Raw genomic sequence first — 24,857 nt, 5'->3', positions numbered from 1 at the left:
ACATATATTTAATAGCATAGGATTAATAAAATTTCCAACCTTATATTCAAAGAACATTTTTTCCATATTGTGCCATCATTGCAGAGTTTCTCAGATAGTGTGTTATTAGTGTCTTTGAATGAATCATAATTTAAAAGAGAACTGTTGAATTTCCATCACTCTCATGCAGATATCACCTGGGTCGCACCTGATTTCAAACCAATTTGTTTTTGGTCTGATAATGGGGCACAACAGTAATTTACTTCTTTTACAAATTGAAAGGTAGAGGAAGAAGCAATAAATAAATAAATAAATAAAAATCAGTTACTGCGATGTGAAGTTTGGTTTGCCTGGGGTTTCCCTCATCAGAACAACCATTAACATCATCTCTATTCTCAGTTTACGATGACCATGTATGACATGATTTTGTCATATTGCTGCTAGTTTGAGTGTGGAGGACAATCCATGTCCAGTGTGAGGTGGAAACTTTTAATACTCCAGGGAAAAAATGCTGAGACTGGACTTTTCAGTGCAGTAGCAGACATCTTCTGCCCAGCACTTAAACTTTTCAAATGAACAATATTTGCATATTGCTAAATTTGGGGATTTTTTTCAACTTGAGAGAAGGACCAGTAAGTGCTTTACAAAGGCAACAGGACTAGATGTGTACCAAATTTAGAAACAAATAAAAAAAACACTAATTATTATTGCAGTATTTTTATATGTCTTACAATCATGTCTGGAGGGAACATTTAACTCTATTTGCCTTCTGGGATCTGTCGCACAAAATCCAACCGCCGCCATTTTGAAAGGTGTCGGAGCTTCCGTCACCACGTGAGGAGGAAGCGGGTGACGAGAGGAGACGGAGCAATCGAGCGGAGCGGCTGAGGCAGGCGAGCCAGAGCCATCACTCAACTCTACTCGTCTTGACTACCTGGGCTAACTTTAGCTACATGTGCTGAGGTCGAGGGGGAAGCTGATCTCAACTGCAACGATGCCGACAATTACTTTACCGCCGAAAGAGAACGCTCTCTTCAAGAGGATTTTGGTGAGTTGCTTGTTAAAGAGATGCATATCGATAGCTGTGGTTCATACTGACAGCTGACGAATTTTTAAAGATTCATCGGCGCCGCTGTGTGTCAGTGTAGCTCTCCGGTAGTTAGCGTTAGCATCAGTTTGTTAGCAAAATGGCATCATTGAATGGGTTAGCTGGTCCGGCCCTGACGTGCGCTGTCACTGTAACGTAAAGCCAAAATGGTTGTTCTTGACTTTGTTGTGATTCTGACAGATGTGTCCATTGCGATAAATACAGCACTAACGTCACTGAACACACTGTGGTGATAGTTTAAATTGCCGGACCTGGCTAGTTAGTTGCGGTAGGCCTCGTCGCTTGTTTAAGACAACAAGCAACAACCAATCGCTTAACGCTAGCTAGTCTCCACGATGGCTAACCCGCTAGCCAATGTAACGGTCACGTATGCTGTTAAATTAGCTTCTCATGCTACTTTTAAAAGTGTTTTGGCATTTGTTTGTTGTTTGCTGAAAGCACAGCAAGTGTCTTCATCGGAATGTAATTGTACGTTTGATTTGTGTCAGACGTGGGTCATGCAAACCAGCACACTAGCTGGCCATTTGACGTTAGCTAATCGGCTAACGCTAGTCAGCATCTGTTGGAAGTCTTGGGTTAGCATACTAGGTAATTGTCAGTCTTAATTTGTCAGTGTAGGACCCCGGACTTTACACATTACCATCAGCGGTATATATTAGATTAGGTCAAACTGGTAGTGCTTGTGTGAAAACGAGAGGAAGTAAGGGAAGGACCGGTGTGGCTGTGTCAGCATATCTGTAGCTGCTTCAGGCCTGCTGTGCTCTGGCAGCTAGCTAGCTGACCACCCATCCATCCATCCATCCATCCCTCCCTTCCTTCCATGTTAAAGTCCTTGTGTCGCCCCGCTGTTTATTTGCTATCTCCACATAGTTCTATATTGGCCAGAGGAGTGGTTGAACAGGTGTGGATGAAGTCTAGTTAATTTTTTTAGTAAATACTTCTCTTGCTGAATATTCAAGTCCTCTTCTTGTGTCATAACTTACTCACTGGATGTCAGTGTGTGTTGTTCAACATCTCGGCATGGGCGCTTAGCTACATCCTATTTAGGAACTGCGTGGAGTACGTGGGTAATGGCCAATTTAACGTCACTATCAGGTTCAGATAAACATCATTGTTTAAAAAGGCAGGGGGGACTCTGCTGGGAGTTAGCGGATTTTTATCAGCACACTGGCATTCAGTCACTCTACCTCTGGCAGGAAAAACAGACCTGTGACCTGCACCTGATCTTGAAAAGTTGGAGCCTGTGTTTGCTGCATACCTCAGAGGGGGTATTGCTTTTCCTTGCACTGCTGTTGTGCATTCACTGTTTAATTGTGTTGGATGAATTTTTGTTTTTCTGATCTCGTGCTTAATAATTGTATAATTTACCAATAAAAAAACTTAAATCATGGTACATTTTCTGTGGAGAATTTGTGCAAAAATCTGTTGTGAAGAGTAGCTAGGATTAAGTTTAACAGAAAATACTTGTATGTACTGTACTTGCTACATAAACACGATATTGTTTTAACTTGTGCACACGATTATACGACACTGCAGGTTCAGCAGGCTTCTGGTAGTCTTAATTTCTGCAGGTGCATCTGTGACGAATAGATGAGTTCATACTAGAAAGCATTTATCAGAGGTTGATGTCACTTTTTCTCAATTAAGCATCATTGTTCAACACTTGTCTGTGATAAAATGAGCTGACCCTTGGATCTTGTTCCTAGTTAAGAAGAATTCTGAAAGCATTTGGTCTGGTTGAAATTGTTGTGTGACTGAGAAAACCTAGAATAAAATTACTGTCATTAACCTTTCTGCACTGAGGGTATGATATGAGATTTGAAGTGGTTTTCTCTATGGCTGTAGTCAGGCGTGGACCACACCCCTCGTTATTTTGCTTTCCCAGACGGAGTACCCAAATGCATTATTAGAAACTGGCAGGACTCCAACTTGTGCATGGCACTGGAGTTGAATGAGTTTCTGTTTGTTCTTTTGGGGTAAGGGGAAACACCTTTCCTTGCTCATTAAAATCGCAGTTTTCATCAATACTGCATTGCAGTCTTGTTCTTGCATGAAAACTTTTCTGCAAATATGTTGCATTTGAGCTTGCAGGGCAATGAATTGCAACCAGGCGCTCATTTTTCCTCCTAAGCTGCATCAACAACATGTGTTACAGGCAGAGGAGTAAAGTTAAAAATACAACTCTTCATGTTCACTTCACAGTCATGGATAAAGAAGAGCAAAGAATTGCTGCCTCGTACCTTTTCAGACTTGTAAAATCCCAACAAAAAAAGCATCTAAAAACCACTTTGTGTATTGTCTTGGCATGTGATAAGCCTTCAGACTAATGAATGTAATTCTTTAAACTGGACTTCCAGGTATTTCATTTATTTTCACTGATACCTGTAGCAACACGCCCACACCAAAGGGGAGCCAACATGCTGTGGGACAGGTTCAGTTTAGTAGGACTGAGTTTCACTGTTGAAGTGTTTTTTCAGAGGTATTGTGGATAGTATTTGTTGCATCGAACAACGTAGGTGCCAGGACCATTAGGCAGTCAAACAACTATTGTTCAGTATGATTACAAATACTCCTTTTTCTGAACGCTTATGCCTGTCATTGCCCTAACGTAGCTGAAACCCAACTCCATTTTAATTTAATTAACTTCTAAGATAATAAAGTGGGTTGACACCATGGTGCTGTGAAAAGTTGTAGTAGCATAATGAACAGTTGGCCTTCACTAATGTAAACACTTGCAAGTTGTAACCACAAGAATTTTTCTCATCACTATATTCCCTCCAAAATGATGCAAGTGTGGCATCAGTGCTTTGGAACAAGCTTTTCAGTTGTTCCCCCCAAATCTACATTTGCACACCTTGCAGTGAGCCCTGCAGCTTAGAGCCACTGCTCTGACAGATTCTCTCTGTAACCCAAGGGGCCCGAGTTATTTTGGGCGTGGAAGAGAACATGCTGCATAAGCACAGCTGGTTGTGTTAATGTTGCTAAATTTTACATTAAACATACAGTACAGTATGTGGGTGTACGAGCATCTGTATACTTCCATAACGCATGATTGACTTTTTGAACGGACACTTCTAGATGCTGCAGACAAATTGTTGTTGCCTGTGTCAGATCGTGTTAAAAGTATGGTGTCACAATGATGAAGGCAATGGTTTCACCATATAATGGAGCTGTTACAACAAATGTCATATACCTCCAATGTTGTTCCTTTTTCCAACAGAAACATACTAACCTGTCTCATTTAAAGTCTGACATTATTTCTCTCAATAATAATGAAGGTGACCTTACATATCGCCTCGCAACGTTGTGAAATTCATTCTGGTGACTCAGCTTACCTTTCAATCTAGTTGAACTTGAGGACAAGTTCTAAGCTTCTGTGTGTTTGTGCACAAAGCAGGAGCTCAGTTTTGTTTGCTTTTTTCAGGATAGAGACAAGGAGTTATTGTTAAGGACCCAATGCAAAGCTGAGACCTTATGCATGGCTGTCATTATGTTGATTGTGTAATAATGAGGCCAATGAATTACTGAGCAGGACCAAACATTTTCACTGGTTCAAGATCATCTTTTTATCTGTGTCCAATTACTCTCCATCAGCCCATTAACAGAGTCTTTTCACGCATATGCAGCTGTTATGTATATGCATATGCCCCAGTATGCACAATATCGTCTCATTGTTCCTCACACAGTACACTCAGAGTACAATATGTAGATGAAGTAGCACCATCCAGCAGCTGACAGGTCATGAGCCTGTTTCTTTTGTCCTCTAGCCCCGACACTCTGCTAATGTTGTAATCCTCCACGATGTTCCAACAGTGAGTTACTTGTAATTTCATAACCGACCTTGGCACCAGCATATGAGGTTGACGTCATCTTTTTTCACCATTAGTAAGGTTGATGGTGAGACAATGAAAGGCCATCTGCCAGCTTGACTCTTCCTCTCTCTCTTGCTCTCTCTCACTACACTCACTCACTCACACACACACACACACACACACTTCCCTCTGGCAGTCAGTGATCAGCTTAAAAAGAGAGGTGGTGTAGCGTTGATTGTGCAACAGCGTACCTAAATATAACTTTTGGGCAAAAAGCTGGTAATTCCTTTAAGGTGGTTTAATACTTATGTGTCTTAGTAAAAAGTCTGTTAAAACGTTTAAGCTTAGCCGTGTGCAGAAGGCTAATAAATGTTAACATGGAGAGTTGTTTGAGAATAATCCTGGAATGCATTGTCTGATAATGTTCTGTTGTAATTTTATCATTGCTGGTGAACTTATTCACTTATTCTCTTGACCTAATGTGATTTCCGTATCCTTCCTTTGACAGCGATGTTATGAACACAAGCAGTACAGAAACGGACTCAAGTTCTGCAAACAAATCCTGTCCAACCCCAAGTTTGCCGAGCATGGAGGTAAGCAGCAGATGTGTGGATGAATGGATGGAAACATACATGAAAAGGCTCTCCTGTCATGGTCATGTGTTACTGTCTGCTGTGCTGTTGTCTCCCTCCAGAGACCCTGGCGATGAAGGGCTTGACCTTGAACTGTCTGGGGAAGAAGGAGGAGGCCTACGATCTGGTGAGAAGAGGCCTGCGCAATGACCTCAGAAGCCATGTCTGTATCCTTACTTACGGTATGGCACACACCATTTGTGTGTTTGTGAAGGAGGTATGCTCTTGGTTAAGCTGTTGTCATTGAAGACTTTTGGCCAAGCTGAATGGGTAAATGTGTGTCAGGACAAGAACTGCAATGATTAGTCAATAGTTGTCAACTTTAGAATTTATCTGCAACTATTTTGATAATGGAGTAATTGGTTGGAACAAAGAAAAAAAGCCAAAATCCTGATAAATGCTTCTTAAATGTGAATATTTCAGGTTTCTTACTCCTCTGTGACAGTAAACTAAATATCTTTGGGTTGTGGAAAAAACATGACATTTGAGAAATGTCATCTTGGGCTTTGGGAAACACGGACTGACTTTTTCTAGACCAAGCATCTAATTGAATAATGAACAGGTTAATCGACAATGAAAATAATCGTTAGTTGCAGCCCTGTATGGGACATTTAGACGACAAGGACTGTACTGTGTAACTCTTGCTTTATAGTCTAGTCAGCTCTCTCTTTCTCGCTCTCTCTCTCTCTCTCTCTGTCTCTGTGACTGAAATCTGTTCACATTACCTGCAGATAAGTAGTATCTCTGCCTTAAAGTCAACATCTCTGAGCAGACAACACATTGCTATCTTTCTAAGCTTCAACTGTCACTCCTTATCTTGAGAGTCTGTGGCATTAACTTGTCTTGTTTATGTAGTATGTGCTTTGTATATCTGTATACATTCCTCAAAGTGTTTTGTTGTAAAAAGGAGGGGCTTGACAGCAAAACATCATTTTAATTTATAGTTTGTGATTTTTCTATGTTTATGTAATTTACTGTCATCTCTTCTCTCATCTTGCTCTCCATTTGTCTCACTGTGTCTCAATACTTTTTCTGTGCTGTTGGATAAAATAAGGTATTCAAAACTTGGCGAATAAGAATTGATTAGTTGGTGGACCAAAAATGAGTCATTTTAGAATATTATCAAGTGCAAACATACGTACACACACAACCTTTCCTGGTCCCTGGTTTTTCAGATGTAAGTCAGGTTGGCTTCTGGGGAATTTTGTTTTTTGTTTGTTTTTTGTTTTGTTTTTATTATTTTCTGACCTTTTTGTAGACTAAACAATTAGTTGATTAATGGAAAAAATGACGAATGTAATCGTTTGTTGCATCTCTATTTAATGTCAGCATTGTCGTATCTTAAGCAGTAATGTGCTGCTAACTCTAATCTATGACGTTTTGCCTTCTTATTGTTTTTGTTATGCTATTATCTTGTTTTTATTTTGTGTTTTCTCCCTCTTCATTCAGAAATTAGTTTCAGAATGTGGCTTCTTCAAGAAGCTTCCATTTACCTGTAGGAAAAGTTTTTAAATAGTCATCATTAAGTCAGGTGTCTGCTCTAACCAGGAGAGGCTCATTTGGCCCCGGTAACCTCACCATCTCTGTGCTCTTCTGTATGCCTTTGGAATAGTTTGGTAAGATCAGATTGTATGGAGGAGATTATTTCTATCTTCCTTAACTCCACATGTGTCCCAGGCTGGCATGTATACGGCCTGCTGCAGCGCTCGGATAAGAAGTACGATGAGGCCATCAAGTGTTACCGCAATGCTCTGAAGTGGGACAAAGACAACCTGCAGATCCTGCGAGACCTGTCCCTGCTACAGATCCAGATGAGAGACCTGGAGGGCTACAGGGTGAGGACTGACAGGAGAACCATGAGTGGATGGTTTCTGTCTTGTTAAATAATAATAATAATATATTCTGAGATCATCATGATTAAAACCCATTTTCAGTCATCCTGACCCACTGGGAGGGGGTCTGGGCGCAGGGTCGGCCGTAGAATAGAACACCTTAATGTCCATACCTGGTTATGAGAAGCAAATTAAATGAAATATGGACGCTTTTCTTTTTAATACAAGAATAAAACGGACTTGAATAGTCTTTGGTAAAACAACTTTCCAGAATACACTCCCATCTGCCGCTTTGCCTCGTCCAGGGCGCAGCGTGGCACTGATTTGGAGAGGATGTCGCCTATCAGCAGGCGCGTATCAGGTTGCAGTCAGTCTTCACAATGTAGAACAGCTCTCCAGGGACACAGCCTGGGATTTAGCTTATGTAGCGAGAGGTATGAAATGGCAAGATGAAAGTCTGGTTGAGAGGATTAAAAATATGGATGAGAGGCAACGGGGGAGGGGCTGTGTGTATTAGTTGTTTTTTGTTTTTTTTAAAGTTCTGTCTGAGCCAGCTAGTGACAACCTTGTGTCAATACCATGAATCAGCAATTTTTTCCCACTGCCTCTTTTCTTCCTAGTTTACCCTCCCAGCTAGATGTCACATTATGAGTCCTTTCTCACATATGAGAGTCATCATACAGTGAACATGAGTGAAGTTCAGCCTTTTTTCACCCTGTTGGTTCTGATGTTGAGCACAGCTAAACACTTTTCGTTTCGACAGGAGACACGGTACCAGCTGTTGCAGCTGCGTCCGGCGCAGCGGGCCTCCTGGATCGGCTATGCCATCGCCTATCACCTCCTGGAAGACTACGAGATGGCTGCAAAGATCATTGAGGAGTTCAGGAAAACACAACAGGTTAGAACCAATGATAGTTCAGCATTTCTAGTGCAGCCATCATACATGAACTGAGACGTTGACAGAGAAACTGATGTAACAAAGTTTTTTTTGTGTTTCGTGTACAACACACCTCAGTGTAAGATGACAAGCTGGATTACTCTTGTTTGTTGTTATGTGGTAGGTGTCTGACTTGCTGATTGATGCATCTGAGTTATAGTACATGCTTGGAGGCCAGTGAGTCCTTCCAATCAACAGGGTTGCATCGGTCACAACCACAATAGAGCTCACTTTCTGTCTCTGGCTTTCTCCTGATAAGACCAGTCTGCTTCCTGTCTTTGTGCCATCTATGTAATACAACGACTTGGTGTGATTAGGCAACTGCACATATGCACCAAGAATGAGGCAGAGTTTCCTGAACTGCGTAGCTACAGAAGTCCACCCAGCAGGGCCGGTAGTTTTTCATTGTTGCTTGTAGAAAATGTTGATTTCACGAACGTCTCTTTGTTTGTCCAGACATCTCCAGACAAAGTTGACTACGAATACAGCGAGTTGCTGCTGTACCAGAACCAGGTGCTGAGGGAAGCAGGCCTACACAAGGAGGCCCTGGAGCATCTGTCCAACTATGAGAAGCAGATCTGTGACAAGCTAGCTGTGGAGGAGACACGAGGTGGGTCACTGTGCTCCAAACTTAATCTGGAGAAAAAAAAAAAAAAAAAAAAAAAAGCAATGTCACACTGAAGCCAAAACCTTGGAAACTCCTTGTTAGCCATTGTTGGCTCAACATGTTAAAGACATGTATAGTAGATACTGTCAGAACACAGCCTAGCCCCTTCATTAGTACAACCTACCCTTCTTTATGGTCTGAAAATGTCTTCTTCTTCCGCTCTTCGTATATACCTTGACACCAGAGCTCTTCACTCATGTTTCTACAGGAGAACTACTGTTGAAGTTGGAGCGTCTGGACGAGGCAACTGAAGTCTATCATCGTCTGCTGGAGAGGAATCCAGAGAACTGGTCCTATTACCACGGCCTGGAGAATGCCCTGAAACCAAGTATGACACTGTGCCTAGTCCACACATACAGTATTAAGTAATGTACATAAGTATTTTTCCAAACAGATTTTTCTGTGTGTTTTGGCCTTTTGTCCACGCGCAGTTTTAGCTCACTGAAAATGGAGTTTTTGCCAAACTCCTTCCCGGGTTAAGATATTGAGAAACTATTTTGCAATGTTGATGACGGGGAAACCAGAGTTTTTGGCTTGCGATGTGTGTGAGTGTGCGTTGTTGTCTAGTTTGTTAACATGAGGCGATTTTATGCAACGGCAGATGTGGCCAAAGTAGTGCTGGTGCTAACCGTGCTAACAGGACTTTTTGCATGGTTACTCATAAATGTACAGTTACTCATTCACTTTATTTGAGGAACAGAAGCGTCAGAATGTGTTGCAGAGGTCACTGCTACGTAATCCAACACTGTGACGACACAAACCTCGCTGCCAATGTCGCTGGTTTCGGATGTGATTCGGTTGTGATTTTTCATATCCTGCTATGGTGAAAGCATGACACGCCTTCGCCATAGTAGGATTTGTAATTTAGTTGTCGGGCTGCTAGTTGTGGGTAGCCTACCAGTAATATTATATCTCCGCCTGTTTGTTTGTTTGCTCTTCATAGTGCTTCGATTGTGGTTTTGTGTTTTCATGTGAAAGGAGATATTTTTCATGTGTGGACAGGGTTTTTTTTTTTTTTACATCTTTTAAATTCATTTTTTGAGAATAAAGGAGGAAATTCCCATGTATGTGTGGACTAGGCATTTATCCTTTCCATTAGAAACACCAGTATCATCATCGTTTTCCACTGATTAAAATATCCAAATTCATTGATCGAGTTACAGTTGTGAGCAGGGGGGTTTCAAAAAATAGTCAACTATCAAAACCATGAGTCAACACTGCATCATTGTGGATCAAAAAAATGATCGCTTTTTTACTGAGTCAAACAGTATGTTCAGTTCAGACAAGCTTGCAGAGGGTTTAGTCCAGTCAATGGTTAATGAGTGAAAACAAATGTCCTCCAATGAATCGACTGGTCGACTTTTTGGGAGTAATTGACTACTAAAGTGCAGCACATGTGAATGCCCTATTGTCAACACCACTGAATTTTTGTGTTTATTTTTTCCAGGCAGTGTAGAGGAGAGATACAAGATCTATGAAGAAGGCTGGGAGAAGTTTCCTAAAGGACTGGTTCCTCGTCGCCTGCCCCTCACCTTCCTCTCTGGTGTGGCCAATAACGCGTCTCCTTTCAACTAAAACAGTGACCTCAGTCAACATTTCCATCCATGACGTAGGAATAAATGAACTAGCTAGTAGCTGTATTAAGCTTCAGTTGTTTGATTGTATTCATGCTATTTGGGTCACCTGTTTTTTTGTTTGGTTTTTTTGTTGGTTTTGCTTTAGTTTTTTAATCATTTTTGACCGTGAATGAAGTTAACTGTGTGACAGAGTTAAGTTTTACGATCTTCTCCATCTTACCGTATTTCTCCACAGGTGAGAGGTTCAGAGAGTGCCTGGACAGGTATCTGAGGATGAATTTTAGTAAAGGCTGTCCGCCCGTCTTCACCACCCTAAAATCACTTTACAACGACAAAGAAAAGGTGACAGCGCTGCTGCTGGACATGTCAGACGACTGATCTAAAACTGAATCACTTCACTTCACAGATGCATACTTCACACTACAGATGAGATAATCTGCTGTTTCCTCTTTGTCTTTGCAGGTGGCAATAATAGAGGAGTTGGTTGTCGGCTACGAAACCTCATTAAAAAGCTGTAGAATGTTCAACCAGAACGGTGAGGAGACCATTTCTAAATCAGAATGATGATAAAAAAAAATTGTTGTCTTTCTAATCAGCATGCAGTGTAGCTTAATGCTACTACCATACTCCAGCCAACAGTCTTTGAGCAGCTACTTTGTCAGAATACAGTAGAAGAGTAGCTGGTGTTTCTGTTCATACAGCGCAGCCAAACAAACGTTTGTTGTTTTAATTAAGATGTCAGTCAAAAATAATTGCTTTCATAATCTGATCCATTTACAAATCTTTTGTTTACGACCCTGAAGATATAAACTGACACAGTCTCCTTGCACTGCCACAGATGACGGTAAGGAGGAACCACCAACCACGTTGCTCTGGGTGCAGTACTTCCTGGCACAGCACTACGACATGATTGGCCAACAGACACTGTCTCTAGAGTACATCAACGCAGCCATCGAGAGCACTCCTACGCTCATTGAACTCTTCCTTATCAAAGCCAAGATCTACAAGGTAACATATGCCACAGATCTGTGTGTGTTTACTGTTGCAGCTGAGGAGTGTAGAGTTGCCATGCTCTGGTCATGACTGTTGTATTGACCTTTATGCTCCTGCAGCATGCTGGGAACATCAGAGAGGCCGCTCAGTGGATGGATGAGGCCCAGGCTCTGGACACCGCTGACAGATTCATCAACTCCAAGTGTGCCAAGTACATGCTGAAGGCTGGCATGATCAAAGAGGCTGAGGAAATGTGCTCCAAGTTCACACGGGTGAGGAAAAACTGTGCGTGGGTGTTCACACAAGCACACACTGGCAGCTGACAGGCTGAGGAAACTGTTTGAAAATGTCAAAACAAAATCAAGTTTCAATTTCCTGTTGAGACCCTCATGTGTCAGTATTCTACAACCCTAAATATCTGAGGGTGGAATTTCTTCCTTTACAGATCAGTCACTTATGGTAGATTCACACAGGATTAAAAAGACAAGATGACTTTTCCAATAACAGCAAGTCACTTATAATATATTTAGGAGGCAATAATGTGAGGACCCCAAGTAAGAGGAGCTCTAGTGTTCCTTTAGGTGTAGTGTGTGTTTGAAGTTGTAAGATAACTGCTGTCTCTGTTTAATGTGTGGGTGTTTGTTTATGCGTATGATTGCAGGAAATGGAGGCTGAGATGAGTAAGCTAAGACACAAAACCAAGTGAATCATAATGACCTATAGTAAAGAAGACATTTCACTTCAAAGGCAAATGTCTTAGAAGTGAATCACCTTATTTATATAAGGTGCATAATTTACCTAGAATTTATAAAACTGACTCGAATCCTTTAAAAACCAGTCAAGTATTTGTAAGTTACTGTATATGTGTTTATGTGTAAATACATTTGATATGTTTAATTAGTGTTTAAATGATCAATCAAACCAAAATCTTGAAATGCTTTGTTTTTTTTTTGTTCTACTATATCTCATAGTATTACAAACATTTTTTTTTCTCTTTTTTTTAATTGTATTAATTTTATGGTAGCAGTTTTAGGTATAGCTGCACAGGTCCTTACAAATTATAATATGCTACGAAAACCCGTATCTCTAAAGGATCCTCTATGTTCTCCTAAAAGTCCAATTATGACAACATTATTCTCCTGGTGCCTTTCATGAAAATAACAGCCATATCTGCAAATACGTTCACACACAGGGTCAACTGAAACGAGCCTGGTCACGGGTGACAGCATAATTCCAGAAAGGAATCATATTAGCTCTGCAATAAAACTGAATGACTGTTCAACAAATGTATTTGAAGCAGTTGACATGATAATTTAGCACATTTCCTGTTTTGTGGTCTACTTTGCTCACGCATGTCTCTGTGCTTTGCCTTCGTCCAGGAGGGAGCGTCAGCAGTGGAGAACCTCAACGAGATGCAGTGTATGTGGTTCCAGACAGAGTGCGCACTCGCCTACAAGAGCATGAACAAGTTCGGGGAGGCTCTCAAAAAGTGCCATGAGATTGAAAGGGTGAGCCCTTGTTATCAGAACATTTCATGTTTGAATGAGACTCCTTAGCTACCCGCATTAAATCTGTTTATGTTTTTTATATATGGATCTCCTTTTTTATCAGCATTTTGTGGAGATCACAGACGACCAGTTTGATTTCCACACCTACTGCATGAGGAAGATGACGTTACGCTCCTATGTAGACCTACTGAAGCTGGAGGACGTTCTCCGGATGCATCCCTTCTACTACAAGGCTGCCATGACAGCCATCCAGATCTACCTGAGCCTCCATGACAATCCCCTGACTGACGACAGCAAGGAGCTGCAGGCCGACACCGGTGAGGGCCAGTTTGTCTGTGTTGAGGGAGAACCTCATGGAGTCCCATTTGTACTCGTGGGTTTCCAATATACTGCATTTGAAATGCTCGCCTGGACAAAGAAAAAGAGGAAATAAGTACATTTTGTCCATCTTTGACGCCCTACTCTCTTTTGTAGCTAATCTCTCGGACAAAGAACTGAAGAAGCTGAGGAACAAGCAGCGGAGAGCCCAGAAGAAGGCCCAGCTGGAGGAGGAGAAGAAGAACGCGGAGAAGGAGAAGCAGCTTAAGAACCAGAAGAAGAAGAAGGAGGATGATGATGAAGAGATTGGAGGACCCAAGGAGGAGCTCATTCCTGACAAACTCGTCAAGGTTAGCGTGAGAAACAGAATCACAATCATAAAAACTTTGTCAGAAGGCAGTAGGAATGTTTGAATCAGGTGAGGTGATGATTTGTCTGTTGTGTCCCCTCTCCATCACTTCCTGTTTACAGGTAGAAAATCCACTGGAAGAAGCCGTCAAGTTCCTGATGCCTCTCAAACACCTGGTCAAGGACAAAATAGACACACACCTTCTGGCCTTTGAGATCTACTTCAGGAAAGGTTGGCAAGCACACTCATTTAAATCATACGTCACTGTCCTATCAGTAGTTTTTACCGTCCGTTATCTTTGGTTTCTGCTTCACACAGATTTACAATCCGTCTTCTCTTTTCAGAAAAGTACCTGTTGATGCTCCAATCAGTGAAGAGAGCGCTGGCCATTGATCCAGACCACCCATGGCTACACCAGTGTCTAGTACGCTTCTTTAAAGGAGGTATGAGAGCAAGTTCCTCATTAATTCCTCATTGCATCATCACCTTTTAGGGCTGAACAATGAATCAAAAGTTTGTAAGTCGCAATATGGCCTGCTGCAATTTTCAAATCACAAAATACCATTTCAATCGTATATTGTGGTGCAGTAGAGATGTCCTGGCCTGCGCATCAGATTGTACAGACTTGAGAAAACATGTTTATTTCTTAGGGATCCCTGCAAATAAATCACACAATAGTTATTTATGTTTTTGTCAGTGAAAATGAGAACAATGATATAGAAATGATCATTCCCTCTAATATCACAAATCATATTGCACTTGAAATGTCAGGCAAAATAATCGCAATTGGATATCTTTTCAAACTTGTTCAGCCCTGGTGCCTTTGTTCTTTTAGTCATGCCCCCTTTCTCTGTCTGACTTAGTACCCCCCCCCCCCATCATTGCTCACATCTCTCCCTCATCTTTTAGTCTCAGAGAGCAAGGAGCTGCCAGAGGTGGTCCGGACGGTGCTGAAGCAGGAGATCACCCGGCTGTTCGGAGACAGCAACGCTAAGAGCTTCAACCAGGCCTACCTCAGCAAGCACTCAAACTCCATACCACACCGACTGGCTGGTAGGCCACACGCAGTCATTGAAGGATAGCTTCACATTTAGTTAGAGAGGGTTTCTCCATTTGTCGTGATGCTCCCCACTGTTAAATTCTCACAACATGAGAGAGCCTCTCCCTCTCGCTGTTCATTCTTCTTTCTGCACTGTCTCCTGCATGCCTGTCGTGTTGATGGCACTTTGCTTTTAGTGAAGAATAATGAAGAATCTGACTCTATGTTTCCAGCCTGGAGCTGGTGCTTTTGTGCTGCACCTGACAGACATTCTACATCTCATCTTTGGATATTTCCATTCTGAGTTCTGTTTCCTGTTTATCTCTAATATGCAGGGTTGAGCTTCCTCTGCCCATCAGCAAACGTTCATGCACCACTTCACCACTTCTCTCACATACATTACACTGTCACAACTGGTGTGTTTGGTTCGCGAAAGAAATTTGGTTTTCTCTTTCTCAAAATAATCTTACTCTCAGGTTCCCACAAACAATCTTAACCGTTCAGTCAGTTCCTCCTTTGGTTTTTATGAGCTCTGTCTCTCCTCTCTCTCACTCTTCTCTCTCTCCTGCAGCTGCTAAGATGATGGTGTATCTGGACTCATCGACAGAATCAAAGGCAGCAGAGCTGGCCACTGCACTAGATGAGTCACTCGACAACAGAACCATACAGGTATGCATTCATGGAATCACGCAGTGTGACGACTGTCTGGTAAAGAGCTGGAATTCATGCTATCAATGGTAGTAACAGTACATTGATGCCACAGTGAAAATACTTCAGTGTAGTCCCTTTACTGCTGAAAAATAATTACCTTATTGATATGGTACACAGAGTATAGGCCATATTTCACCTCTAACTTACTGTAAATTAAAGAATTGAAGAAATATGAATCCAAAAAGTATTGAGCGTCCCATTTTCCTTTTTTCTGCCCTCATCAGATCAGCACAGAGGTCCTGGAGTGTCTTCGGAGCGGCGTCCTGGGCGACTGTAAGGAGCTCGCGGAGTCGTACCGCACCGAGTGTCACAAGCTTTACCCCTACACGTTAGCTTTCACGCCCCCCGGATACGAGGAGAACACAAAGATCGCCAACGGAGATGTTTCCACGGAAACGGAGGAGCTAGCCAATGAGATGTGAGCGCGACAGAACAACAGCGGATGAGAAAAAGGAATTGGGCCGAGCACAGAGCCTTGCGGTACGCCTGGCAGCCATTTTGTAGAGCCAAACATGGGAAGCGAAAATTTGGGTGTTTCGTTCGTTGGCTCAGCTTAATCGGGTCTGACCTGGCATGGCTTGGCTCTCTCCCACATGGTGAAATCAGGACTGTGTGCGTGTGTGTGTATGTGTGGAGAGCATGTGTGTGGTTGTGTATATTTGTGGGAAAGAGGGGGGGGAAGAGGAAGATAACAGAATGGCCATTTTACTTTTTTTAATAGAGCTGACAACCATTCTGAATATGAAAATAAACAATAGTTACTGGCAAACTGTCGGGAGAAACTGTGACGGACTAACACGGACTATCTGTTTCCTCGGAAATGACCAATAACGGTGACAGCAACCACTCGAGTTTGACTCGGTGCTGCTCCGACATGCCTTTGGCATACTGTGTTCCCCTTATTTTAAAAAGCTAATTTAAATGAAAATAGGACAGGACTGTCACTGGGGGACAGGAGGCTGAGCTGAGTGGATCTGATCTGTGACAGATCTGTAGGAAGCTGAGCAGGAAGAGTTACTGAGGACCCGAAGTAGACACTGAGGACATCCAGCGACCACAGGTGTATCTGTATGTGCTGTAACGCCCTAGTAAACCGCTGATCTACATGTGGCAGTGCCGTGGAGTGTGTGAGGAAGGCCGATCTCTGCGGGAGCACAGCACGAAGAAAGTCTCCTCACTTGTGAACAGTTATTTGGTCAGACTGTGCTTCCCTCACCGTTCTGGTTCAACTTGGGAATATGTAATCCTCTGTCTGTCATTATGGAGCACCTTGTAGCACAGCTTAAAAACTGTAAAGGTCGTGTGTTGTGCTCCATTTCAAATACACTGCTACTCTTAACGTTTTTACATAGTTCTGAGAGAGTTGGATAGATCTAAGCAATACCCTAGACACCTTCCTGTCCATAATGGATCACTGACACTCTTTTTGACGATAATGATTTCTCGATCTGGTTGAATTGGTTACGCTGAGCTTCCTGGTAGAGTCACTTGTGTTGTCACTGTTAGGAACGGTTTAATCTGCATGTACACAGGGACTAACGGTCAAAGTGGAAAGGAGCCTCCAGTCCATCCTACTTCAGAGGGCTCTTCTCTGCTGAATAGAAACGGCTCCTCTACAGGTCAGAGTTCAGCATCCAGGCCCCTTGCCCGAGGTGACAGAGGGCGAGTCAACGTATGAGCACCTGGAATTTGTTGTTTTACTTTTTTTGTTGCCCCCTTTTTGTTCCCTCCAATAATCTCTTTTCTTCCCCTTTTTCCTCCACTTTGGGTTCTAATGTGAAAGTTGAAATCTGAGATGGTGATGTATGATATCTCTGGATTTTTGTATTAAAACCAAATGAAAGAAAACAGTGGACTTCTTTGCTTCTGTATTTGTTTCCACAGTGAACCTCACTGAGCTGCTGCTGTGCTTTTAGTCACTGTTCTAGGGTCAGACTGGGAGAGCTGGAATGGATCAGGTCAGACTCGGAGCATTGTGGGTGAGGATGATGTCACACTCTTTATCCTCAGATTAGCACTTTTCTGACATCAGCCATTTAAAAATTGGCTTCAAGTAAATTACTGTTATTACTGCGAGCAAGTCCCAAACAAAGATTCGTCGCTGTCATTGTCTCCTTCTCGGGTCTTAATGGCATCATTTACTATAAATTTCAGTTTGTTTCTTGGCCTCCTGTTGCAATATTTTATGCCAACACAAAAAAGATCTAACCATGGGTCAGAGTTAAAGCATGTTCCTGTCTGACTGCTCAGGCACTTGTGAGCATGAGTTAATAACTGTGTTATTTGCTCATTCATATATTTTGTGAGTCGAGTGACCAGAACTCTTCTTTCAAATCATTTTTTTGTGGTTGCAGGACCTGCCTGTGTCTAAACATTGGTGCTGAATATACAATGCAATGAAGCATGCTGCCTGCTGAGGTGCACTTAGTCACATCATGCCTCATGTTTTACTTGTGGGTCTTCTGTGTGGACTTGCAAAATGACCACCACACCTGAAAAATGTTAACTTTTTAGGCCTGTGTATAATGAAGGACCTTTAAATTCTCTGAAGACAATGTTGTGCCCACCACTGCAGTGTCCATTCAAACTAAGGAGCATCAACTGCTCTCACATATGATGGCTCTCCTTGACTCTGTCATCAATATTCTCCACCCTGAGCCAATGTTGTCAGGAGTTTAGCAGGACTGAAGACAGAAATATGACTGTAGAGTAACTTTACCAGTAGGGGGCAGCAGCAGCATGTTCCACGACAGGACAGCTGAGTGGATGAGGGAGCTGCTGAGGCCATGAGTGGAGCTGAAACAGAAAGGAGTGCAACAGACACGAAGCTGGATTCAGCATGTAGGAAATCTCTGTTCTATAATAATAAACAGAATTCTGTGTCTAGCAAGCCTTCTCAGAGAGGTCATAGTGCAGTGTCCATACAAACTGAGGAGCATCAACTGCTCGCATATGATGGTCATTTTCTTATCTTTCTTACTATCTGTTCCAAACATGGGGGTTGCAATGAAAATTTCATTGACATGCCCAATGACAAAGACTCTTGAATCTTGAATTGAATCTTGAATCTAGTGGCGATCCAGACATTTTTGGCTGTGAATATATTATCAGAAACATTATGTATACTCTCCGGCCACCCCGTGGCAGCACCACTGGCAGGATTCACATGAAGGAAACGGGTTTTTTTTGTTGTTGTTTTACAGATGAAAAGTTTGGGGGATTTGTAACAAAAGCACGTGTGTCAAAAATCTTTTCAGACAAATCCATCTCGTTTATCTGCATTGAAACTGAGGCCAGATGCTCGTGCCTGCTCTCATTTGATCAACTCTCCACCCTCAGACAATCATCACCATGCTGCCAAGACAAACGTCAGACTCACTCTCCTCCTTTCATTCACGCTGCTCGCCGCCGTGCGGAGTTGTCAGGGGGGCTGAGCGCGGAGAGGTTCCTCTAAAACATCAAAAGAAACTGCATTTTTCCTGACAACGTCCAGCTGGATCTCTGTTCAGACCTGGTGAAGCTGCGTCTGTGCAAATATCCCTTGGAGATACTCGGAGCGCGTTTGTGCGCTTTGTGTCTGGTGAGTTGACTGCTACATGGAGTCTTCTCTTGAGTTTTCCAGCTCGTTGGGCAGCGTGTCCTCACTGCTGACACGCTGCCGGACCTTTAAACTGCTGGTGATCGGAGACTCCGGGGTGGGGAAGACCTGCCTCACACACCGACTGTGCGCCGGGGAGTTCCCCCGGAGAGTGGAGGCCACCATCGGCGTGGACTTCCGCGAGAGACAACTGGATGTCGATGGAGAGAAAATTAAGGTAAGAAGTTTTTTGCATCTCTTAAAACGAAAGAATGACAAAGTGGACTGAACAGACTAATTGTGCGCAGGACGGTGCCAAACAGCTATTTTTACGCACAGTGACATTTCCAGCAGGTTCTTTTGTTTTCAAATGTTAATAAGCTGACTGCTACGGACGTTATGCACGAAATGTTGGCTCTTTTAGGTTGTATGTTAATCATTTTTAATTTTACAATGAATTCAGTGCTCTTCAGGGGCCCAATCAGCCAGGACAAACTAAACAAAACCTTGAGAAACACCAGGGAATCCGTGCGTAAAGAGGCCATAATATTCCTTGTATACTCCTCCAGCGTGTCTGTGCCTTTTGACCCTGACTTTATCATATTTCATGCTGCATTTTTGTCTCATCTGTTGCCTCTAAATGCCCATTTGCCATGTCCTGCACTGCAGTGTGGCTGTGCTGAATTCACACAGAGGATTCTGGGGATGGCAGAAAATCAGCAGACCTGCTTGTGTTCACAGAACAAATGCGGACCCCAAATCACTTTGAAGATGACCTGCTTGATTTTAGTGGCATGTCAGCTGTTTGCATCAACAGCCTCATGAATTCATCTAGTTCTCCTCTGACTCTGAGTCCGCATGTGATGTGACACAGTGCTGTAGGTTTGATTTCAGCCCCATCCTGTAAACAGGAGAAGGGACTGTGTTTATTCGATGATTCTTAAAACTGTGGTAGTTATTATTGCTGCTGTTTCCTGAGTGTTTTGAAATGGCCTCATGACAGAGGAAGTGTATGCCAGTGGTGACTGAGGATTTGTTTATTACTGAAGGGTAGAGTAGGTTTCAAGCTTTGTATCCAGGTGTTTTTGGGATGTTTATGTTACATGTCAAGTGTATCAGCTCTTTCAGAGAGAGAGTCACATGACTTGAATTGACATTTAGAACTTGATTCATCATATTCAAACCAGAACAAAGTCCCCGCAGAGAGATCTGACCTTCCAACCAGCCGATCAACATGTTTATTCCTTTTCTTTGTTCCCTCTCAGTGATGATTCATGGCATGCCTCTGTGCATGCTTTTCTGCCTGCTTTGGGGTATTTCAACACAGGGTTTCTTTTCCTGTCCGTGCCTCCTAACTCCTTCATTTCCTCTTTTTCGTTTGGACCACCTCCCCCTCAGCGCCAGCCTATGAAGTGCCTGACTTTCACTTTCTGCTCTGGTTTCCCCCCTCGCCACCAGCTCCAGCTGTGGGACACAGCGGGACAGGAGCGTTTCAGAAAGTCCATGGTGCAACACTACTATCGGAACGTCCATGCCGTGCTCTTCATATACGATGTCACCTGCCCTGCCAGCTTCAGTGGCCTGACGTCCTGGATAGAGGAGTGCAGGCAGAACTCTATCGGACAGGAAATCCCCAGGTAACTGCATGAGCTCTGTGTTTGTACGGCGGACAGGAGTCCAGTTCAGTCAACATCCTGCAGCCACATTTCTCGTCTGTACAGCTCTTAATCTCCCCTTCCTGCTGCCCGTTCTCCTCACAGGTTCCTGGTGGGTAATAAGAGTGACCTACGTGACCCCCGCAGGACCGACGGCCAGGTGAGCCAGGAGCGGGCGATGAGCTTCGCCAAAGCCCACGGCATGATGTTTTTTGAGACGTCGGCCAAGAACCCGCCAAACAAATGCGTTAGCGGTCAGCGAGGTGATGGGGAGCTGCCGCATCAGCAGGATAAGGTGGAGGACATCGTTGTTGCTGTTGGTGCCAAACTGAAGCGACAGAAGAAACCTTCAGCAGCAAACGGCCCGCCGTGCAGTGGCTCCTTTAAAGTCCCCAACAAGAAAAGACCGGAGAAAGAGCTGTGGACCTGCTGCTGAGAGCCAACTGTGGGCCTTTTCAGATGGAGCAAAGTGACTTTTCAGCTCTGTCCAAGTGTCTGATTGTGTGTGTGTGTGTGTGTGTGTGCGTGTGTGTGTGTCTGTGAATAAGAGTATGACCGTATTGTGCCTAATGTTCATTTTTAGCCGAAGAGCAAAAATACTAAACTTCTACTTTTGAAATCAAGTTGCTGTTACTCCCCCATAGAACTTTTATTTATACTCTTAAATATGTGAGATGGCCCTCTTGGAAATGTTGTGTATATCTGTGATTTTATTGTTTACAATAGCTGCAAAATAAAAGACATCATTTAGCGGAAGCTCTGATCCAAGTGACCTTTTGGTGCAGTGACTGTGTGTGTTTCCAGCATGTGTGGTCTCACTGGGAGCCAACTGTGGCTGTGCTTATAGTGGCTTTAAAGGGTTTGAGTTGACTTTAGATAAATCAGCTGATGTGGCATCAGTCGGATAAATTGGAGTTTGCGGGAAGAATCTGTTTCCCTATCATAATTATGGCTTGAATGTTGACATGAATGTCAAACTGGGAATCACAGTAACTCCAATATGATATGAATGTAGCAGGAGTGTACATGGTTTGCATGACCTTCACTTAATGGACCTAAATTTGAGCTGCATCATGTGGACACTACCTTGATGTCACGGTGGAAAGGGGCCTTTAAAGCCACGGAACTCCGTGAAATCTTCATACTTCATCCAGGAGTAGTTTTGCACGACATAGCATTGCACCTTCAACAAACTGCATGACTGAGCCTGTTTGGCTGCTTTATATGATGACCTGCGCAACAAAAAATGTGAACCTGAATTCTTGTGGTTTAATGAGAATAAGTGGCAAATTATGGACTAGTTTTATTGCTAAAGCTTGAAAATTTGGAAAAACTAGACTGAATAATACGTACACACAATGTGAGATCAGTTTATTGAATGCATGTCAGGTATGAAGGCATACAGAATATACTATTCATGTTTTCCTGTAATGTGTATATTTGGTCTCACACCCATGTAAATGGACATTGATAGTCTGTCGGCTGAGCAAGAACCCCTCCCCCATCTAAATGTTTATATATTTCTATTTAGTTGTATATATGTTTCAGTGTAATGTAAGTCAGATAAAGGTCATTTGAAAATCTGCAGGGAGGTTGCGGCGTGGTTGCAGCCGTGGCAGAGCTAAGTCTATCTTTGTAAACTAAGTGTGTCGTGAGGGCTCCTTTAATCTTGGGGTTAAGACAGAGATTAAGCAAAAGATGTGGTAGGAAGTTTCAGCATAGTGTAATTCAAGTGATCTGGGATAAAACTAGACTTCTGCATCTCCTCTTGGTTCTCTTTTCAGGCTTTAGAAAATCTAGCCAGTGACGAGAGACTCTGGCCGATCACAGGTGATTTCTGAGAAAGGCTTCAGATGGGGAAAGCCTAGTCTCACTTAACCACACCTACCTCCACACTTCATTTTAGAGTGTTGGAGAAAGTGAAAGTGAAAGCCTTATTCAGTGGTGGAAAATCCTGCAGGAAATCCTGCAACTTGTGATAAATTCCCTACACCTCTTTGGCCACAAAGACGAACAGCACAAAACGTGTGTGAACGGGTCCCGGCTCCACTGAGAGCTTCAGGCTCATGTTCGATGCCATGGCGCTCGAGTGGCAAAGAGGCACGATGACCAACAGTGGGGAATAACTTCCGAGGCAGCCCAGTATCAGGGTCGTTCATGAGTTGTCACGAATTGAGATTTGTGTTTGTTGTCAGTCAGCATGACTTTCACATATGAGACCAGGGGTCATTTCCCATGTCAAAATATTGTTTTAAGGAAGTAGTTATTTGAAGCCAAATCATAATCTCTTGAACCAAGCCACATAGTTTTGGTGTCTAAATCCAACCAAAGTGTGACCGTCACTTGAAATGTTTCTCAGCAAGCTTTATTTTGAAAGTCTGGCCTGGCATTTCATATGGTGGTGGACGCAGTGCAGCCACAGAAGATACATCCAGCTGAAATGCGTTTGAAAGCCATTCTGAGTGTCAGGAGTCCTATAGACTTCATTTCATGACTATTTCAACAAATGCTGTGAGACTGTTGTTCGAGGGGTGACAGTGGTGTGTGTGTGTGTGTGTGTGGTGTTCTAGCCTCTCCACCTGTTAGACGGTGTTGCAGTCGCATCTGGGGCTGCAGAGTGTTGGAGGGGTGTGTTCAGTCGTTGCTTACTGCAGGTTCAATAAACAAAAAGTGAAGAGACTCTCTGTGACGCAGGAGCCAAGGGGCCACCCCTGGGTGAAATACCGAGTGTTAGAGAGTCCCTTACAGTCCCAGTGTGTACAGTTATTAAAGTGCCTGACATTGATGCCCCCAGTAGAAGAAAATCAAAACGAAAGCACAACTCTTACCCAGCACCTTCTTAACTTCCACAAAGTCCAACCTGGGGAGGAAAATGGGTGCTCATAGCATCAGATAAAATAAAAATCTGCATTTTCCTGGATTGTCTCATTGTTTTACGAACGTAATTTTGTGCCATTAGAATAATATAAACCATGCTGAAATCAAGTGAACATCAAAACATGAAGTCACATTAAAGTCACAGTTAGAACATTTTTAGCTTATGTAATGTTAACGCAGTGAAATGGAAAAGTTTTGCCAGCTGACATTCAAACACACACCTAGAGGCCCTGATGTTGCTCCACTGGCAGGGAGCAGGCTAGTTGTTCCCAATCATTTGGGTGGATAAATGTATGTCTGTGCCCCTGAGTGTGGGGTGAGTCATCAGAAGTGTAGTTCAGCATGATGCAGGAAGAGGAAAGAGATGGACTTTGATATGTAAATACTAAAAAACATGTCTCTTTGAACATCTGTTTGACAAACTAAGAGATAGCAGCACAGTTAGTGCAGGGACTCAGGATGAAAGCTCTTTATCGCACTGTAGCTGTAACACGCAGATGAAGGGAAGTTTAAAATAATGTTGGCTTCAAATAGCTTTGAACCGTGAAATGACTTCACCTTCTTCACTGACTTTGACGGGTCTCTGTCTGTCCTGACTCAGTACGCTGTAATTTTAATGCAGTGGTGTCACGATAGAGCACAATCACATCCCGCCAGAGGACCGTGTCCAGATGGACGAAACGTCATGCAGTCATGCAGTCATGGCCATTTGAAAGCGTATCACATGTGACCGTGCGTCCAATCGATGATTCAGAGGTCATCACATGCTTCTGCTCAATGGTGAAGGCAGCACAGCAGAGGAGCGGCCAGCTGAGCGTGTGTGCACATGCAAGTGTCACACTGACGCAACATTCAACAGCCAAGTGGTAAATGACTTCCTCTGGACTCAGGAAAGACAGATAATGTGAAGAGGGGAGAGCTTCCCACCGCACTTTATAGAGAAACTTTTTTTATTAAATGCACTTTACTCATTAAGTGGCCCACTTAAAGGGGCAGTCCACCAGTTGTACACATCAAGCTCAACTGACTGACCGTGGAGAGGAAAGGATGGTGTGTTCCTTCTGGGGGAGCTTTCAGTGAGACAATGATCCCCGGAGATGCCATCAGGGTTTGGGTGTCACAACCTTTGAACGAAAGCCTGTACAGAGCTACAGACTGGGCACTTTGACAGACATGGAAGCTATAAGGGAAATCAGATTTAATCATGCACATGTGCTCATGTTCTTATCCCTTGATGATGCTGAATTCTGTTCGATGTAAGCGAATGAGTGAATGAGCGTTGGGCC

General features: G+C 43.1%; 2 protein-coding genes across 2 annotated transcripts; both read left to right on the top strand.

The window, feature by feature from the left end:
- The first annotated feature begins 882 nt into the window (after positions 1 to 882).
- LOC121603816 (N-alpha-acetyltransferase 15, NatA auxiliary subunit-like) lies at positions 883 to 17,265 on the top strand. Its single transcript, XM_041933058.1, has 20 exons — positions 883 to 1,027; positions 5,408 to 5,492; positions 5,594 to 5,698; positions 7,209 to 7,366; positions 8,127 to 8,261; positions 8,757 to 8,910; positions 9,176 to 9,295; positions 10,415 to 10,510; positions 10,780 to 10,886; positions 11,007 to 11,079; positions 11,383 to 11,552; positions 11,657 to 11,809; positions 12,917 to 13,045; positions 13,149 to 13,362; positions 13,520 to 13,713; positions 13,835 to 13,943; positions 14,057 to 14,155; positions 14,622 to 14,765; positions 15,323 to 15,420; positions 15,687 to 17,265. The coding sequence occupies exons 1-20, from the start codon at positions 974 to 976 to the stop codon at positions 15,882 to 15,884; spliced, it is 2,595 nt and encodes an 864-aa protein (XP_041788992.1). The 5' UTR covers positions 883 to 973; the 3' UTR covers positions 15,885 to 17,265.
- An 84-nt stretch (positions 17,266 to 17,349) lies between these two features.
- On the top strand, positions 17,350 to 21,457 carry LOC121603817 (ras-related protein Rab-33B-like). The gene is made up of 4 exons (XM_041933059.1): positions 17,350 to 17,420; positions 18,802 to 19,277; positions 20,498 to 20,676; positions 20,800 to 21,457. The coding sequence occupies exons 2-4, from the start codon at positions 19,059 to 19,061 to the stop codon at positions 21,128 to 21,130; spliced, it is 729 nt and encodes a 242-aa protein (XP_041788993.1). The 5' UTR covers positions 17,350 to 17,420; positions 18,802 to 19,058; the 3' UTR covers positions 21,131 to 21,457.
- Positions 21,458 to 24,857: the final 3,400 nt, after the last annotated feature.

This window comes from Chelmon rostratus, chromosome 3 (assembly GCF_017976325.1).
Source record: "Chelmon rostratus isolate fCheRos1 chromosome 3, fCheRos1.pri, whole genome shotgun sequence".
Taxonomy (NCBI): Eukaryota; Metazoa; Chordata; class Actinopteri; order Chaetodontiformes; family Chaetodontidae; genus Chelmon; species Chelmon rostratus.
The sequence above is the reverse complement of the archived record's forward strand: the minus strand, read 5'-3'. Positions and strand labels throughout refer to the sequence as shown.

Excerpts from the sequence above, each read along its gene's own strand:
- LOC121603816 (XM_041933058.1), top strand. The coding sequence starts at position 974 with ATGCCGACAATTACTTTACCGCCGAAAGAGAACGCTCTCTTCAAGAGG. Across the intron at positions 7,367-8,126 it reads GAGACCTGGAGGGCTACAGG|GAGACACGGTACCAGCTGTT; the intron begins GTGAGGACTGAC and ends TCGTTTCGACAG. Across the intron at positions 13,944-14,056 it reads TGAGATCTACTTCAGGAAAG|AAAAGTACCTGTTGATGCTC; the intron begins GTTGGCAAGCAC and ends TTCTCTTTTCAG.
- LOC121603817 (XM_041933059.1), top strand. The coding sequence starts at position 19,059 with ATGGAGTCTTCTCTTGAGTTTTCCAGCTCGTTGGGCAGCGTGTCCTCA. Across the intron at positions 19,278-20,497 it reads TCGATGGAGAGAAAATTAAG|CTCCAGCTGTGGGACACAGC; the intron begins GTAAGAAGTTTT and ends CCTCGCCACCAG. Across the intron at positions 20,677-20,799 it reads ATCGGACAGGAAATCCCCAG|GTTCCTGGTGGGTAATAAGA; the intron begins GTAACTGCATGA and ends TTCTCCTCACAG.